This window comes from Zophobas morio, unplaced genomic scaffold (genome assembly GCF_036711695.1).
Source record: "Zophobas morio isolate AGI-343-1 ecotype UQ-CSIRO unplaced genomic scaffold, CSIRO_AGI_Zmor_V1 ptg000030l, whole genome shotgun sequence".
Lineage (NCBI taxonomy): Eukaryota > Metazoa > Arthropoda > Insecta > Coleoptera > Tenebrionidae > Zophobas > Zophobas morio.
In genome coordinates, this window is record NW_026972135.1 from 3,203,187 (window position 1) to 3,222,396 (window position 19,210).

The 19,210-nt window shown below is 32.6% G+C and overlaps 2 protein-coding genes across 2 annotated transcripts; both read left to right on the forward strand.

Moving 5' to 3' along the window:
- Window positions 1-227: 227 nt before the first annotated feature.
- LOC135138200 (uncharacterized) lies at window positions 228-4,392 on the forward strand. Its single transcript, XM_064068120.1, has 2 exons — window positions 228-364; window positions 414-4,392. The coding sequence occupies exons 1-2, from the start codon at window positions 284-286 to the stop codon at window positions 4,329-4,331; spliced, it is 3,999 nt and encodes a 1,332-aa protein (XP_063924190.1). The 5' UTR covers window positions 228-283; the 3' UTR covers window positions 4,332-4,392.
- A 4,899-nt stretch (window positions 4,393-9,291) lies between these two features.
- Window positions 9,292-10,430, forward strand: LOC135138837 (cysteine-rich venom protein-like). Its single transcript, XM_064068861.1, has 2 exons — window positions 9,292-9,917; window positions 9,973-10,430. The coding sequence occupies exons 1-2, from the start codon at window positions 9,376-9,378 to the stop codon at window positions 10,352-10,354; spliced, it is 924 nt and encodes a 307-aa protein (XP_063924931.1). The 5' UTR covers window positions 9,292-9,375; the 3' UTR covers window positions 10,355-10,430.
- Window positions 10,431-19,210: the final 8,780 nt, after the last annotated feature.

Genomic DNA, 19,210 nt, shown 5'->3' on the forward strand with positions numbered 1-19,210 from the left:
TGGAATTTGAAAAACTGAGACATCTAAAAGCCGAAAAACCTTTAAAAATACAAAAAGCCTTCCCCATTGGCTACAACCAGGCGAAGACACCTGTAAATATTTTACATACACAATAAAAATTTTTTCAAACCAAAAAGAAGTTGCGAAATGAATTAGTCATACGGATTAAAACGGAAATAACAAAATCCCGAACCTGCAATCTTATCAAGATAAACGATGGGGTTCCTTTTAACATGACATTGTTAGTTTCGTGGACAGTGTTCCCGTGAAAACAAACACAAAAATGAACTCGGTACCAAAATTCCCGCAGGCTCTATTTTATAAACAAGAAAACTTCCTCCAAGCCGCCGTCAATCCATCCACGGTAAGCATTCCTCACTCACTCACCCCCAAAAACTAACCCATTTCCAAAGACCTTCAAGAAACGAAAAGGGACAACCGACAAAGGCAAAGACTACGAGCACCTGTATATGGCACACCTAATTTTAAAACTAACCATAGACGACACCATCAAGAACTTCCAGCTCTCCTCAAACGACGACGACTACGGCGCCTTCGATGACGTCATCGCAGAAATCGAGCGTACCACCGGCGAAAAAAACATATACGCGATTCAGCTGAAGCACGTAGATGGTGTTAAAACCCTAACCAAAGACGCTCTAAGCACAAGTTCCAAGAAAGCCAACTTTAGTATAACGAAATACTTCCAGGAAGCCCAGCACGTGGCGACAACCGACGTTCCGATAAAGTTTATCATTTTGACAAACAACCGATTTGGTGTGTCTGATAACGAGGAAATTGTTTTGGGCGACGACGAGTCTCGCGTGGTGATAAGCAAAAGTGATAAGGAGGCGGTGATTAACACTTGTGACGCAGGGAATTGTTATCGCTTCAGAGCGAAAGTACCTGGAAGCAAGTATGACGATTTTTTTGATAAGTTTGAATTGTACACCGATCAGGTGAACGTCGATAGGATAAAAATTGACACGAGGAATGAGTTTATGAGAGAGTTTGCTTGCGATGGGGAGATTTTTGAAAAGTATGTGAAATTTGTAAACGAGTGGAGTATTCCAGATGGGCAGAAACCAAAGCTCGACAAAACGATGATGAAGCAAATCGTCGCGATGTTCTTGATGTCACCATACACCCAAAATTTGGTCTTCCACGATGAAGCTGTAACTGACGAAACTAAGCTTCTTCAGGAAGCGGTTTCGAAGTTTCGTGTGACGCTCTGTTCTAAAAACCACACTAGGATTTTACGGAAGTTGTGGAAAGACTGCAAAAGTGGGTTGCCACAAGACATGGGAGTGCTGAAACGTGGGGCCAAAAAGTATCAGATCATCCGACCCGGAGTCAATCATGTCAAAGATTTGAACGATGACGAAACCATGAAGCTTTTGTGGTTAATGGGTGTGTGCCCGTTGGTCGTCACAGACCACGAGTCTGTCCGACGAGCCATCAAGCTCTGTCAAAACATGATCGTCTTGCTAGTGGAAGAGTCACACGATTTCGACGACAGTTTTCGGAAGTTGTCTGACTTGTCGGTGTTTCCCGAAATTTTTGACAACGTTGTTCGAAAATTTGGTTTTTCGATGCAAGGAAAAGACAAAATTGCGCTTGAGAATTTAGTTCAAGTGGATGGACGAGTCGTGGATGTTGTGACCACCAATGAGCTGCTTTTGATGTCGGAAGGCAAATTTGTGGTTGGTGGAAAAGGGGAGATTTTGCCACCTTGTCACGTGGAAAGAAGACTGTCTAGAAACGTAGTCGACCATCAGACTATTTTAAGACTGCAAAACTGTGTCCTTTTTGTGTCATCCGTGCAAGACAACGACAATTTCGGTGGTAAAAATGTCGTCAAAGTCGACGAGTCGTTCTTCGGGGGGAATCATCGTCATACGGAGGAAACCATCTATGTAGTTGAAGACGATTGTTCTTGGTTGCTCTTCGACACGTTCTGTCACACGATTGGTGGTTTTGCTAACTGCCACCACTTTCGCTACGTCGACGGGAATTTCGAGTGGATGGCTAGTAGAAACGGTCTTGGTGACATGAAACAGCACCTTCTCGAGGGTTACCACGTGGAAGAAAAGTCTCTACAAAGGTACGAGTTCCACAGGAACATGAACATCGTCTGTGCTGACCCTGGAATGGGCAAAACTACCCTCATGCAAAGCTTGAAAAACCAAATATCGTCAGACCTTTGGACGGTTTTAATCTATGCTAGAAATCACTCGCGACACTTCCGTGAACACGCAGACAACGTGGAAACATTCCACGAACACGTCCTAGACCAAGTCAAAAAGAACCTCACTGATTTTGATGTCAAAATTTTCGAGATTATGCGCGAGCAGAACTTGGTTCGTTACATATGGGATGGTTTGGACGAAGTTTCCACTATGAATGTAGACTCGGTTCTCAGTATCATCGACAAACTTCATCACAGTGGTGTACAACAATGGATAACGTCAAGGTGCAACATGAAAGAAAAATTAGAAATGAAGTTTCGAATCCCGTCTACGACCCTCACGCCGTTCGACGACACCGAGCAGAAGCGTTACATCCAACAACGTCTTGACTGCACGCCAGACGAAATGTTGACGATCTTCGACAAAATTAAGACCAACATCCAGCTCTTCCCGTATAATGACATTCTAGGGATTCCTTTGCAAATCTTCATCATTACGGAGCTGTTTCGCAAAAACATGCAGAAGTACCTTGTCATTCTAGACGAAGTTTTTTCCATCGCGGATTTGTACGACCATTTTGTCGACGAAAAGTTCCAAGTGTATAACATCGGGAAGGAAAAAGCCGACGACGACAACGACTTGGTCTACGAAAGAATCCAAACGGAAAAGAAGCAGAGGGTGTATCAGTACGAAAAAGCCGCCTTGAGTGTGTACTTACCCCACGACCTAGTCACCAAGTGGTCAATCAAGTGGAAGAAATTTTTGACGGAGCTCCAAAACGGCAAAGACCGTTTTGGCATTATCATCCACGTAGACGATGACAATTTGGTGCAGTTCGTCCACAACTCCTTCGGGGAGTACTTCACGGCTTTGTACCTTTCGAAACACCTGGAGCGAGTTCCGGAAACTCGAAGTTTTTGGTTTGACGATAAATACAGCAACATCCGATTTTTCTTCGACTTGATGTTGGCGATGAATAAAGCTCACGTGGCGGTTTTGTACCGAAATCCGAAACTTCTGGCTAAGTGTGACGAAGACGAAATTATCTCGAAAGATAAAGGGGGGAGAAATGTTTTACAACTGATTAGTTCTTGGGGCTTAAGGTGTCCGGATTTGAACATCGAAACGAAAAACGGCACCTACATCATCGATAAAGAAAATATTGACATGTCGAGGTTCCGCAAGGGCGAAAGCTCGGACCATTGCACAATTCTGGACAAACTGAAGAAATTGTTTCCTCTTGAAGAAACCGACCACTTGTTTCAAATGAGTTCGTTCTCGTATGCGTCGAAATCGTCGTCGCTTTTGTCTTTGGCGATGTTGACTTGGAGCTCGTCGATCACTGACGATTTTACCCAAAAGTCGATTTTGATTTTCTTTTATTGCGCGGTGGCGGATTATGTTCAGATTTTTGACATCATGGACGTGCCTTATGTCAAGACCACAGACCATTTGCTTGAGTTTCTTCTAATTGAGACTCAGTCGGTGAAAAGTTTACGCAGAATCGTCAACCTCGAAGACTACAAGAAAAATCTCTCGCAAAGAAGTTCTGATGGTTTACTTTTCCAAGCGTCTAAGGGTGGCAATGCCGAAATTATGCAGCTTCTTATCGACAATGGTGCTAACTTGGACGCACGTGCCATTGGTATTGAGGAAATGCGACCCATGGTTATGGTGGCGATTCAAGGTCACTATCAAGCTGCTAAAGTCTTGGTTGACAACGGGGCGGACGTCAATATTACAGATCGTCATGGCTATTCGGCTATTCACGCTGCGTGTCAATATCAGCACTACGACATTGTCAAGCTGTTGGTTGACAATAAGGCTGAGCTTGATAATCCGGATAACAGAATGGGGACACCTTTACACCACTGTTTGACGAATGGGAATTATGAGATCGCGCAACTACTTTGTGAGAGTGGGGTTGACGTAAATAAAAGACCTCCTCACCTGAAGACTCTGGAGCCTAAGTTAAGGTATAACATGATTTTGAAGAAGTACCCCAAGCTCGCTAGGCTGTTGCTACAACATGGGTACTCTTTGTTACCTAGCTTGGAAGAAAAAGTGGTTCAGTTGAAACAGAGGATCAGGATGTTGCGGTACATTTTGGGAAAGTTGGAACGAGGCGAAATTGGTGCATAATTTCTGTTTTATTAACTAAGTAATAAGTGTTCTTTTTTTAAATAAAAATTCGTACTTGAAACTACAGTTTTTGTAAATCTGTACTTATCTTTTTTATAATTTTTTGATTTGTATTTTGTATTTTTCAAAAATGACAATTTTCGATTTCTCTGGTTCGTTTCAATTTTAAATTTTTCGATTTTTCCATGTTTTGATTTTTCAGTTTCCCTTTTTTTTATTGTTGGATTTTTCAAATTAATTTTACGATTTGTCGATTTTTCAATTTCTCGGTTTTTAACTTTTTCAATTTTGCGATTTCTCAATTATATGATTTTGCAGTTTTTCAATTTTTTTAGCTTTTCGATTTTTCAACTTTTAAATTTTCAACTTTAATGTTCCTCTTTTTCAGTTTTTTTTTACCCAATTTTTAAATTTATTTTTACTTTTTGAATTTGTAGTTGTCCAGTTTTTGATTTTTCGAATTTTTAACTTTTTAATTTTTGATTTTTCAATGGTTCGATTATCCCACTTTTCAGGTTTTCGATATTTCGGTTACATATTCCGTTTTTCTTTGTTATAATTTTTTGATTTGGGTTTTTCCGATTTTCTATCTTTTAGATTTTTCAAATTTTGATTTTACGATTTTTAGATTTTTTAGTTTTTCACACCAACATTCAGGCGAACATCGAAAACCATGCGAACGGAAAAAATCCGAAAAAAAGTTCAAAATCTAGTTTCAAAATTTTTCAAAATTCCATTTGTTGAAAAGCTGAAAAAATAAAAATCAAGAAAATGGGGAATTCGAACAGCGAAAAATTGTAAAATCCAAAAATCGAAAAATTGAAAAAAGCCAATTTAAAAATTAATCGTGTAATAAGTAAATACCCAAAAATGGGACTATTAAAAAATTAAAAATCAAGGAACTGGAATTGCGAATTCGGAAAATAAAAAAATATGTATTCAAAACATTGAAAAAGCGAATTGGAAAATTGAAAATTTCAGTACTGAAACATTAAAAAATGAAAAATTGAGGAATTGAAAAATTGGATTACTTACTGAGAAATGAAAAATTATAAAAGGTGATTGAAAAATCTAAACATTGAAAAGAAGAAAGTTTAAAAATCGACAAAATAAAAATAGAATAATTTCTAAAATTTGAAAAATCGAAAAATTAAAATATGTTGTAAAATTACCTGAAAACAATTGAAAAATCGAGAAACGAAGAAATCATGCAACATAAAAATTGCAAAATAGAAAAATTATAACTGAAATATTGAGAAAAAGGAAATTTGAAAATTGAGAAATCGAAAAATTGGAAAATCGAGAAATTAAGCCATCGGATAATTGAGAAATTGAAAGTTGCATTGTAAACCAGAAAAATGGAACTAATGCATAATTGTAAAATTGGTAAATTGAAAAATTAAAAAATCGAAAAATTGCAAAATTACAGAACTGGAGAATTGTAAAACTAAAAAAATTGAGAAATTGAAAACTAGAAAATTGCAAATCGAGACATGTAATATTGAAAACAATAAAATTGCAATTCAATAAATTGAAAAATCGAATTATTAAAAATTAAAAAATTGCAAAATCATAAAATGGAAGAAGCGAAAAATTGAAGAACTCGAACGTTAAAAATTGAGAAACTAGAATTCAAAAATTGAACTTTAGAAACACTGAAAAAATGAAAATTTAAAAATCTCATTCATAATAATTGAAAAATTGAAACAAAAAAATGGGGAAATAGAGAAATCGAAAAATTGGAAGACAAATAAACTGAAAAAATTGAATTAAAATTCGAGAAATTGAAACATCGGATAACTGAGAAACTGAGAATTGTATTCATTGTAAACTAGAAAAAATGCAAAATTGAAAAACTGAAGAAATGAAAAATAAAAAAATTGAAAAATGGAAAACTAGAAAATTGCAAATTGAAACATTTAGAATTGAAAATTAGAAAATTGAAATTCGAAAAATTGAAGAAACAAAAAACTGAAAAATCAAAAAATTGCGAAATTGTAAAATTGAATAATTGAAATATTAAAAATCGAAAAACAGAAAACGGTAAAATTGAAGAGACGAAAGGTTGAAACATTCTAAATTGAAAATTAAAAAATTACAAATCGAAAAATTGAAGAAACGAAAATTAAAATTGAAAAATTTTAAATTGGAAACTAGGAAATTGCCAATTGAAATATTGAAAAACCGAAATGTTAAAAATCGAGGAACTAAAACTGAAATTTCGAAACACAGAAAAAAAAATTAAAAACACGGGAAAACTTGAAAATCTAAACATCAAATTACTCAAAAATTAAAACCCAAGAAATTGAAAAATCGGGTAAATGAGAAATCGAACAACTGAAAAAATTTAAAAATAAAAAGAAAAAGTTGGAGCACTGAAAAATTGAAGATAAATAAATTAAAAATTGCATTATAGACCAGAAAAATCGAAAAACTGCAAAATTATAAAATTAGGAAATTGAGAAATTCAAAATCAAAAATTCCAAAATCATCAGACTGAAGAAATGTAATTGAAACATTGAGAAATTGAAGAAATAAAATGTTGAAAAAAAGTCGGAAAACAAAAAATCGAACAATTAAAAAAAAAAATTGTAAAAATAGAGAAATCGAGAAAGTGAAAATACAAAGTTGAAACATTAAAAATTGAAACACTGGAAACATTGAAAAATAAAAAAAAATAAAATCAGAAAATTGAGAAATCAAAAATTGGATAGGTATAAACTGAAAAATCGAAAAAAAAAATTAAATTGCAAAATCATAAAGCTTAAGAAACGAAAAATAAAAAAAAATTAAATTAAAAACTAGAAAACATCAAATTGAATCATGAAAAATTGGAATAAAAAAGTTAAAAACCTAAATCAAGAAATAGGAAATCGAAAAATTAAAGTATCTAAATGTCGAAAAATTGTAAAATTTTGAAATTAAGAACTCAAGAAATCGAAAATTAACATATTTGGAAATTGAAAAACCGAAAAATTCTACAACTTCTAGATATTCTAGAAACTTTAAAAAATGTAGAATCTTTAATTAGAATTTGTAGAATCAATGGAATCTTTAGAATCTTTGGAATCTATGGAATTTTTGAAATACTTAGGATTCTTAGAATCTGCTAGAACCTTCAAAAATTTCTAGAATCTCAAAGATCTCTAGAATCTCTAGGATCTCTAGAACCTCTAGAACCTCCAAAACTTTCAGAATCTTCAGAATCTTTAGAATTTTTGTGATTTTTGGGTTTATAGAATATTGGTATTCTTTGGAATATTTGGAATCTTTGCAATTTTTGGAGTCTTTGGAATCTTGGGGAAGTTTACAATCTTCAGAATCTTTAGAATCTTTAGGATTTTTGGGATCTTTAGGGTTTATAGAATCTTCGTAATCTTTGGAATATTTGGAATCTTTGGAATTTTTGGATTCTTTGTCATCTTGAGGATATTTAGAATTTTTAGTATCTTTAGAATCTCTAGAATTTTTGGAATTCTTAGAATTTTTAGGGTTTTAAACCTTGAGAATTTTTAGAGTTTCTAAAACGATTGGAATGGCTAGATTCTAAAATTTGTACACTCTCTATAATTTTTTGAATCTCTAAAATCTTTAGAATCTTTTTAATCTCTAGAACTGCTAAACTTTAAAACTTTGGAATCTTTGGTATATCTAGAATCTTTGAATCTCTAGAACCTTTACGTATCTTTAGAATCCCTAGAATCCTTAGAATCTCTACAATTGCTGGAATCGCTAGATTCCAAACATTAGGAGATTTTACGATTTTTAGAATCCCCAAAATTTTTAACATTTCCAAAATCTCCAGAACCTCTAGAATCTGTATAATCTTTAGACTTGTTAGAATCTACAGAATCTCTAGAATGGCTGGAATTCCTAGCTCTAAAACTGGTACAATTTCTATAATCTCTAGAGTTTTTCTTGAACTACTAGAATCTTTGGAGTCTCTGGTAGCCTCTGCAAATTTTGAAATTTCCGAACAACCAATTTCAGGAATCCCTGAAAGTTTTGTATTTTAGTTAATTACGAGATTCCAAATTTTGAAATCTCTGAAATTCTCAAAATTTTTGATTTTCTGAAACCTCTAGAATTTTGGAAATACCCAAAAAAAATCCTCAATACACGATATTTCATTTGAAAGTTACATACTTTATGCATTTTTTAAAAATGACATCTTGTAGAAAAGATTTTAAATCTTCAAACTTCTTTAAAACTTGTAAACCTTCTGGATACTCTAGAATCTTTAAATTTTCTAGGATCTTTAATTAGAATTTCTGGAATCTTCAGAATCTTTAGAATCTTTGGAATGTTTGGAATGTTTGTTTGGAGTGTTTGGAATGTTTGTTTGGAATGTTTGGAAAAGGAAAAACGATAAATTAAAATATTTGCAAACTGAGAAATCGAAAAATTGTGAAGTCCAACAGTTGAAGAAATGAAAAATCTAAAAATTCAATAGTTAAACAATCGAAAAGATGAAGTTCAAGAATAGTAAATGGAAGAATAAATTGGAGAAACTAAAAAATTCTAACATAAAAATTCAAAAAAATTGATCGAAGGTTATTTCGTTTCATCAAAACCATGTGTTGCTGAGAATTATGAGGTAAAATCATTCATTAATTTGATTAATATGTGTGTAATGTTAAAGTAAATGTAAAGAATAATTTAATAATATAATAATCTCTAGAAATTTGAGAATTTCCAGAATCTTTGGCGTCTGCAGAATCTCTAGAAACCCTAAAACTTCTACAAGTTCTAGATACTTTAGAATCTTTAAACAGAACTTCTAGAATCTTTGGAATCTTTGGAATTTTTGAAATCTTTAGAATCTGTAGAATCTCTAGGATCTCTAGAATCTCTACAATCTCCAGAACCTTCAGAATCTTCAGGACCTTCAGAATCATCAGAATTTTCAAAATCTCGAATGTCTAAAGTTTCTAGATTCTCTAGAATATTTAATTAGAATTTCTAGAATCTTTAAGATCTTTATGATCTTTTTGATAAATTAAAGTATTTGATCAAATTGAAAAATCGAAAAATTGAGAAGTCTATGGGTCATGAAACGACAAGTAAAAATCAAGCAATCCGACTAATCAATTATTATGTCATTATGCTAGTCCTCGTCTTCCTTATTTTTCTGCGTGTGTGCTTATGTTCTGTCGTCAGAAAAATCGATCCTACCAAAATCGACTACTGCGAAAAAACGTGTACCGTGGAGGACCCCAACACCAATAAACCCTCCAAAGTGTACGAAAATTCAGCATGCGATTGTCGAGCCAATACCACCCATACCGAGTTACTCTTCCAACTCGTGGAGTTCCGAAAGACCATGCTGGAGTTGCACAACTCCCTCAGGAACAAGTTAGCACTTGGTAAAGTGAAACATAAAGACGGATCGTTTTATCCAAATGCCTCCAACATGAGAGCGTTGAGCTACAGCCTAGAAGTGGAGTACATTGCTAGGTGCTACGCCGTCAAGATTTACGACGACCATGACGAGTGTAGAGATACCATCAAGCACAAAGCCGTTGGGCAAAACGTGCACTTTGCGGATAGCCCATATGAACCCTACACGACTACCATGTGGTGGTGGTAAGTTATAACTATGCTATAAGTATACAAAGAGAAAGTGTGTTTCCTGTTCCAGGTGGAAGCAGTTTGACGTTTATAACCCGAAGCACATCGACAAATATGAGCTCATCCAGGGTGTAGGGGAGAAAGCGTACGCCGATTTCACACAACTGGCTTGGGCTGAGGTGTACACGTTGGGTTGTGCTAGATCCTGGAACCTCGGAAATTACAAGTTTGGGCGGTTTGCGGTGTTGTGTAACTATGAGTCCATGGGTGAGGGTGCGAATAAGATGGGAGCTCCCGTTTATGCGCAAGGACCATCCTGTTCTGGGTGTCCTGAGGGAACGAACTGCAACCCAAAATACACCGGTTTGTGCGGCCGAATTGACCAGGTACCGATGGACCGTCCACCGTATATATACAAGAGAGGAGAAATCTCCACTACTACAGAATCCTAAAATAGGGGAAAAGGGTCCTTTTTTAATTACGTTTGTGTTGTATATATTTTTATAATTAATATATTGTTTATTGAAACACTTCTTAGTTTTGCTTGTGAGTACTTGTTGTAAGTACTTTGTATTCTAACAGACGACAGACAGACGGAAACGGGAGACCACTTTTTTCGTAATCTAAAGGTCATGAATCGTCGAGTAAACATGAAAGTGCCAAGTCGCCTGATGGACTCATTTCACACAACACATTTCAATCAAAGCCTAGGTTTTTGTAAGAAAAACCTTAATTTTTTACTCTACGAACGTTTTTGTTTAAGTTTTCTGAAAAATCTCTTACTATAACTTTAACTGATCAACTGTAGCAGCAGTCATTTTTAAATTTGTACGTAGAGTAATTTTTGTTCAATATGATGTTAATTTAACTGTAAAAACTACGTTGAAGAACTTCACATTCCTGAAAAAAATACTCTAAAATTTTGGATTTCATGGAATCTTTAGAATCTCTAGAATTTCTCGAACCCTTAGAATCTCTAGAATCTTAATCTTTAGCATCCAGAATCTCTAGAATTTTTGGTATTTCTAGAATTTCTCGAATCTTTATAGTCTCTAGAATGGCTGGAATCGCTAGAATCTAAAACTTGTACGATTTATAGAATTTCTAAATTCTCTGCAATCTCTAGGATCACTAGAATCTTTGAAATCTTTAGAATCTTTGCAATATTTACAACTAATTTCAGGATTCTAGAAACTTTAGAATTTCCAGAATCTTCAACATCTCCAGAATCTTTAGAATCTCTAGAATATCTGAATCTTTAACATCTCTAGAATCTCTAGAATTTTTGGAACTTTTATAAAATTTCTCATATCTTTAGGATCTCTAGAGTGGCTGGAATCGCTACACTCTAAAATATGTACAATTTCTGGAATGGCTGGAATCCCTAGACTGTAAAATTTGTACAATTTCTAGAATTTCTAAATTCTCTGCAATCTCAAGGATGACTAGAATTTTCAGAATCTCTAAAATGGCTGGAATCGTTAGATTCTAAAACTGGTACCATTTTTAGAATCTCTAAATTCTTTACAATCTCTAGACTTACGAGTGTCTTTGAGATCTCTGGAATCTTCGAAATATTTACAACCAATTCAAGAATCTTTGAAACCTTTAGAATGTTGAAAATCTCTACAAATTTTAAAATTTCCAAAATCTGTAAAACTTCTGGAATCTTTAAATTTTTTGAATCTTTAGAATGTCTAGAATTTCTAAGATCTTAAATCTTTAGCATTTCCAGCACCTCTAAAACCTCTAGAATCTCTAGAATTATTGGAATTTCTAGAATTTGTCGAAACTTTGGAATTTCTAGAATGGCTGGAATCGCTAGACTCTTAAATATGTTCAGTCTTTAAAATCTCTAAATTCTCTATAATTTCTAAAATCAGAGTCTCTAGAATGTCTGAAATCGCTAGACTCTAGACTTTGTACCATATTTAGAATCTCTGAATTCCTTACAGTCTCTAGAATTACCAGAATCTTTGAAATTTCTGGAATCTGGAATATTTACAACCAATTTTAGGAATCTTTGAAATCTTTAGAATATTGAGAATCTCTAAAAACTTTAGAATTTCTAGAATCTTTGGCATCACCAGAATCTAATTAGAATTTCTAGAATTCTTAAAATCGTTAGATTCTATGGAATCTTTAGAATCTTTAGAGCCTTTAGGACCTTTAGAACCTTTAGAACTTTTAGAATTTTTCGAATCTTTGGAATCTTTGGAATCGGAATCTTTGGAATTTTTGGAATCTTTCGAATCTTTAGATTCTTTGGATTTTTTGGGTTCTGTGGATTGTTTGGAATCTTTGTAATCTTTGGAATTTTGGGAAATCTTTGGAACCTTTGGAATTTTTGGAATCTTTGGAATCTTGGGATCTTCGGAAACTTTTAAATCTTTACAATCTCTAGAATCTGTAAAATCTGTAGAATTTATCGAATCTCTAAAGTGTCTAGAATCTTTAAAATCTGTAGAATTTCTCGAATCTTTAGAATCTAAATCTTTTGCATTTCCAGCATCTGTAAAATCTTTAGAAACTCTAGAATTTTTGGAATTTCTAGAATTTCTCGAAACTTTGAAATCTCTGGAAAGCTGGAATCGCTAGATTCTAAAATATGTCCAGTCTTTAAAATCTCTAAATTCTCTATAATCTCTAGAATCAGAATCTCTAGAATGGCTGGAGTCGCTAGATTTTGAAACTTGTCCGGTTTCTAGAATTTTTAAATTCATAGCATTTTGTAGGATCATTAGAATCTTCAGAATTTGTAGAATCTTTAGAATCTCGAAATTCTCTGCAATCACTAGAATTATTAGAATCTTTAGAAATTTTGAGAATTTCCAGAAACGTTGACATCTCCAGAATCTAATTAGAATTTCTAGCCTTCTTAAAAACGTTAGAATCTTTGGAATCTGTATAATCTTTATAATCTTCATAACTCTCATCATCTTTATAATCTTTATAATCTTTATGATCTTGATAATCTTTATGATCTTTAGGATTTTTAGGATCTTTAGGACCTTTAGGACCTTTAGAATCTTTGGAATCTTTTGAATTTTTGGATTCTTTTGAATCGTTGGAGTCTTTGGAATCTTAGGAATCTTCGAAATTTCTACAATCTGTAGAATCTGTAGAATCTCTAGAATCTGTAAAATCTCTAGATTTTCTCGAATCTCTATAATCTCTAGAATCTTTAAAATCTATAGAATTTCTCGAATCTTTAGAATCTCTAGAATCTTTCGAATCTCTAAAATGACTGGAATCGTTAGACTCTAGAATTTGTACCATATTTAGAATCTCTAAATTCTTTACAGTCTCTAGAATTACCAGAATCTTTGAAATTTCTGGAATCTGGAATATTTACAACCAATTTAAGGAATCTTTGAAATCTTTAGAATATTGAGAATCTCAAAAAACTTTAGAATTTCCAAAATCTTTGGCACCTCCAGAATTTAATTAGAATTTCTAGAATTCTTAAAATCGTTAGAATCTTTGGAAATTTTATAATCTTTATAATCTTTATGGTCTTTATGACCTTTATGACCTTTATGATCTTTAGGATCTTTAGGATCTTTAGGATCTTTCGGATCTTCAGGATCTTTAGGACCTTTAGGACATTTAGGACATTTAAAATTTTTGGAATCTTTGGAAACGTTGGAATCTTTCGTATGTTTGGAATCTTTGGAATCTTTGGAATTTTTGAAATCTTTGGAATTTTTGGATTCTTTGGAATCTTTGGAGTCTTTGGAGTCTTTGGAATCTTTGAGATCTTGGGAATCTTGGGAATCTTCGAAATCTCTACAATCTGTAGAATCTCTAGAATCTGTAAAATCTTTAGAATTTCTCGAATCTCTAATATCTCTAGAATCTTTAGAATCTGTAAAATGACTGGAATCGCTAAATTGATACACCCTGTAATGGTGCAACAGTTTTGAACATGTTCTACATTAGTCATGAAGAGATTTTAAAAGCGGCCAAAAGAATGAAACCGAACAACGTATCTGGAGCGGATAATCTTCCCGCCTTTCTAATTGTCGACTGCATAAATTACCTGTTGCCGCCATTATGTCACATATTTAATTTAATTCTACAATCATGTGCATGTCCGAGTGCATGGAAAATCTCTCGTGTAGTTCCCATATTCAAGTCAGGTGATAAAGAAAATGTAAAAAATTACAGACCTATTGTTCTTATTTCAAATATCGCAAAATTATTTGAATGTATACTGTCTGATATTCTTTATTCACATGTTGCACCTAACATTGCGCCTGAACAGCATGGCTTCGTCAAGGGGCGATCAACAGTGACTAATTTGTTTGAATATACTCAATTTGTATCAGAAGCGTTAGACAATCGTTTGCAAGTGGATGCCATATACACTGACTTGAGTGCGGCATTTGACAAGGTGCATCATTGTATTTTATTAAAAAAACTGAAAAGTTTTGGTTTATGTGATAGTTTAATATTTGTTTTTAGATCTTTGTTAACAGGCAGACATCAATTTGTGAGCTATGGTGGATTTAAATCGAATAGGTATTGTGTTAACAGTGGTGTGGGACAAGGGTCAAACCTAGGACCACTCTTGTTTAATATATTTTATAATGATGTTGTGAAATATTTAAACTGTAAGACACTTATTTATGCAGATGATTTAAAAATGGCAAAGGTTATAACGAATGTTGAAGATTGCATTGAATTACAAAATAGTTTAGATCGTTTACTTAACTGGTGTGATGATAACTTGCTAACTGTTAATAAAACTAAGTGCAAAAAAATAACGTTTGCCAGAATACATAATCCAGTTAATTTTTATTATAACATTAGAGGATACGTTCTAGAAAACTGTAAAGAAGTATTAGACTTAGGTGTCATTATAGATAGTACGCTCTCTTTTCATTCACATGTTATACATATCGCAAAACATGCTATGAAACTATTAGGTTTTATTTATAGAAATACGAAAGACTTCTCTAATACTCGATGCATTAAATTATTATTTTATACATTGGTTAGAGCAAAATTAGAATATTGCTGTACAGTATGGAAACCTTACCATGTAACATATATAGATCTATTAGAGAATGTACTGAGAAAGTTTGCGAAGTATGTATATTTTAAGATGTTTGGTAGATATCCTGTCAGACACTGTGATCAAAGTAGTTTACTTGACATTGTTAGTGAAAATTCTCTACTTAGTAGGAGGAATATGTCATGTTTGATATTTTTACAAAAAATTGTAACGGGACAAATTTATAGTCAAACTCTTCTCAATGAAATTAAATTTAATGTACCCAGATTAGGCAGCCGCATCCAGATAAGTTTTTCATATAACATTCCAAACACACTTCACCACTTCAATAGTCCTCTAATAGCTTGTATTCGTTTGTATAATTATATTATTAGCAGAGATCAAAATATTGACATTTTCTTTAATAATTTTTGTAACGTTGGGATTAGGAATAAGATACTGAAAATTGTAGTTGCTGTGTTGTAATGTTGTTGTATCCACTAGAGACATAATTGTCTGCTGGAAATAAATTTACTTATTATTATTATTATTATTATTATTAAACTCTAGAATTTGTACCATATTTAGAATCTCTAAATTTTTTAGTCTTTAGAATTACCAAAATCTTTGAAATTTCTGGAATCTGGAATGTTTACAACCAATTTCAGGAATTTTTGAAATCTTTAGAATATTGAGAATCTCTAAAATTTTAGAATTTCCAAAATCTTTGGCATCTCCAGAATCTAATTAGAATTTCTAGAATTCTTAAAATCGTTAGAATCTTTGGAATCTTTAGAATCTTTAGAACGTTAAGGACCTTTAGAACTTTCAGAACCTTTAGAATTTTTCGGAATCTTTGGAATTTTTGGAATTTTTCGAATCTTTAGGTTCTTTCGATTCTTTGAGTTCTTTGCATTTTTTGGATTGTTTGGAATCTTTGTAATCTTTGGAATTTTGTGAAATCTTTGGAACGTTTGGAATTTTTGGAATCTTTGGAATCTTAGGACTCTTAGGATCTTCGGAATCTTTTAAATCTCTACAATCTCTAGAATCTGTAAAATTTCTAGAATTTATTGAATTTCTAAAGTGTCTAGAATCTTTAAAATCTATAGAATTTCTCGAACCTTTAGAATCTCTAGAATCTAAATCTTTTGCATTTCCAGCATCTCTAAAATCTCTAGAAATTCTAGAATTTTTGGAATTTCTAGAATTTGTCGAAACTTTGGAATCTCTAGAATGGCTGGAATCGGTAGACTCTAAAATATGTCTAGTCTTTAAAATTTCTACATTCTCTATAATCTCCAGAATCAGAGTTTCTAGATTAGCTGGAATCGCTGGACTCTAATAAAACTTGTAACATATTTAGAATGTCTAAATCCTCTACAATCTCTAGAATATCTCGAATCTTTAGGATCCCTAGAATCTGTAGGATCTTAATCTTTAGCATGTCCAATGTCCATATTCTCTAAAACTTCCAGAATCTCTAGAATTTTTGAACATTTTAGAATTTCTCAAATCTTCATAAAATATATATAATTTCTAGATTCTCTAAATTCTCTACAATCTCTAAAATTACTACAGTCTTCAGAGTCTCTGGAATGGCTAGAATCGCTAGACTGTAAAACTTGTACGATCTCTAAAATCTCTAAATTCTCTGTGATCTCTAGGATTAGTAGAATCTTCAGATTCTCTAGAATGACTGGAAACTTGTATCATTTTTAGAATCTTTAAATTCTCTACAGTCTCTAGAATTACGAGAATCTTTGAAATCTCTGGAATCTTCAGATTATTTACAACCAATTCAAGAATCTCTGAAACCTTTAAAATTTCTCGAATCTTTACAATGTCTGGAATTTCTAACATCTTTAGCATTTCGAGCATCTCTAAAACCTCTAGAATATCTAGAATTTTTGCAATTTCTAGAATTTGTCGAAACTTTGGAATCTCTAGAATGGATGGAACCGCTAAACTCTAAAATATGTCTAGTCTTTAAAATTTCTACATTCTCTATAATCTCTAGAATCAGAGTTTCTAGAATAGCAGACGTCGCTAGATTTTGAAACTTGTCTGATTTCTAGAATTTCTAAATTCTTAGCATTTTGTAGGATCACTAGAATCTTCAGAATTTCTAGAATCTTTAGAATCTTTAAATTCTCTGCAACCTTTAGAAGTACTAGAATCTTTGAAATTTCTGGAATCTGGAATATTTAGAATTTCTAGAATCTTTGGCATCTCCAGATTCAATTTAGAATTTATAGAATTCTTAAAATCGTTAAAATCTTTGGAATTTTATAATCTTTATAATCTTTATGGTCTTTATGATCTTTATGACCTTTATGATCTTTAGGATCTTTAGGATCTTTCGGATCTTCAGGATCTTTAGGATCTTTCGGATCTTCAGGATCTTTAGGATCTTTAGGACCTTTAGGACATTTAGAATTTTTGGAATCTTTGGAAACGTTGGAATCTTTGGAATCTTTGGAATTTTTGGAATCTTTTAAATTTTTGGATTGTTTGGAATATTTGGAGTCTTTGGAGTGTTTGGAATCTTTGCGATCTTGGGAATCTTGGGAATCTTCGAAATCTCTACAATCTGTGGAATCTCTAGAATCTGTAAAATCTTTAGAATTTCTCGAATCTCTAAAATCTCTAGAATCTTTAGGATCTGTAAAATGACTGGAATCGCTAAACTCTAGAATTTGTACCATATTTAGAATCTCTAAATTTTTTAGTCTTTAGAATTACCAGAATCTTTGAAATTTCTGGAATCTGGAATGTTTACAACCAATTTCAGGAATTTTTGAAATCTTTAGAATATTGAGAATCTCTAAAACTTTAGAATTTCCAAAATCTTTGGCATCTCCAGAATCTAATTAGAATTTCTAGAATTCTTAAAATCGTTAGAATCTTTGGAATCTTTAGAATCTTTAAAACGTTAAAGACCTTTAGAACTTTCAGAACCTTTAGTATTTTTCGGAATCTTTGGAATTTTTGGAATTTTTCGAATCTTTAGGTTCTTTCGATTCTTTGAGTTCTTTGCATTTTTTGGATTGTTTGGAATCTTTGTAATCTTTGGAATTTTGGGAAATCTTTGGAACGTTTGGAATTTTTGGAATCTTTGGAATCTTAGGACTCTTAGGATCTTCGGAATCTTTTAAATCTCTACAATCTCTAGAATCTGTAAAATCTTTAGAATTTATTGAATTTCTAAAGTGTCTAGAATCTTTAAAATCTATAGAATTAGGTACTCGAATCTATAGAATCTGTAGAATCTAAATCTTTTGCATTTCCATCATCGCTAAAATCTCTAGAAACTCTAGAATTTTTGTAATTTCTAGAATTTGTCGAAACTTTGGAATCTCTAGAACGGCTGGAATCGGTAGACTCTAAAATATATCCAGTCTTTAAAATCTCTAAATTCTCTATAATCTCTAGAATCAGAGTCTCTAGAATGGCTGGAGTAGCTAGATTTTGAAACTTGTCCGATTTCTAGAATTTTTAAATTCTTAGCATTTTGTAGCATCACTAGAAATTCAGAAGATTCTAATGATCCTACTAGAATCTTCAGAATTTCTAGAATCTTTGGAATCTCTAAATTCTCTGCAATCTCTAGAATTACTAGAATCTCTAGAAATTTTAGAATTTCCAGAAACGTTGGCATCTCCAGAATCTAATTAGAGTTTCTGGAATTCTTAAAAACGTTGGAATCTTTATAATCTTTATAATCTTTGTAATCTTTATAATCTTTATAATCTTCATAATCTTCATAATCTTCATAATCTTCATAATCTTCATAACCTTCATAATCTCCATAATCTCCATAGCCTCCATAATCTCCATAATCTCCATAATCTCCATAAACTTCATAATCTTCATAATCTTTATAATCTTCATAATCTTTATAATCTTTATGATCTTTATAATTTTTATGATCTTTAGGATCTTTAGGATTTTTAGGATCTTTAGGACTTTTAGGACCTTTAGGACCTTTAGAATCTTTGGAATCTTTAGAATTTTTGGATTCTTTGGAATCTTGGGGATCTTCGAAATCTCTACAATCTGTAGAATCTCTAGAATCTGTAAAATCTCTAGATTTTCTCGAATTTCTAAAATCTCTAGAATCTTTAAAATCTATAGAATTTCTCGAATCTTTAGAATCTCTAGAATCTTTCGAATCTCTAAAATGACTGGAATCGCTAGACTCTAGAATTTGTACCATATTTAGAATCTCTAAATTCTTTAATGTCTCTAGAATTAACACAATCTTTGAAATTTCTGGAATCTGGAATATTTACAATCAATTTCAGGA

Bases quoted from the DNA above. Each gene is read 5' to 3' on its own strand.
- LOC135138200 (XM_064068120.1), top strand. From the start codon at position 284: ATGAACTCGGTACCAAAATTCCCGCAGGCTCTATTTTATAAACAAGAA. The intron at 365-413 runs GTAAGCATTCCT...CCATTTCCAAAG, and splicing joins CCGCCGTCAATCCATCCACG to ACCTTCAAGAAACGAAAAGG.
- LOC135138837 (XM_064068861.1), top strand. From the start codon at position 9,376: ATGGGTCATGAAACGACAAGTAAAAATCAAGCAATCCGACTAATCAAT. The intron at 9,918-9,972 runs GTAAGTTATAAC...TTCCTGTTCCAG, and splicing joins ACGACTACCATGTGGTGGTG to GTGGAAGCAGTTTGACGTTT.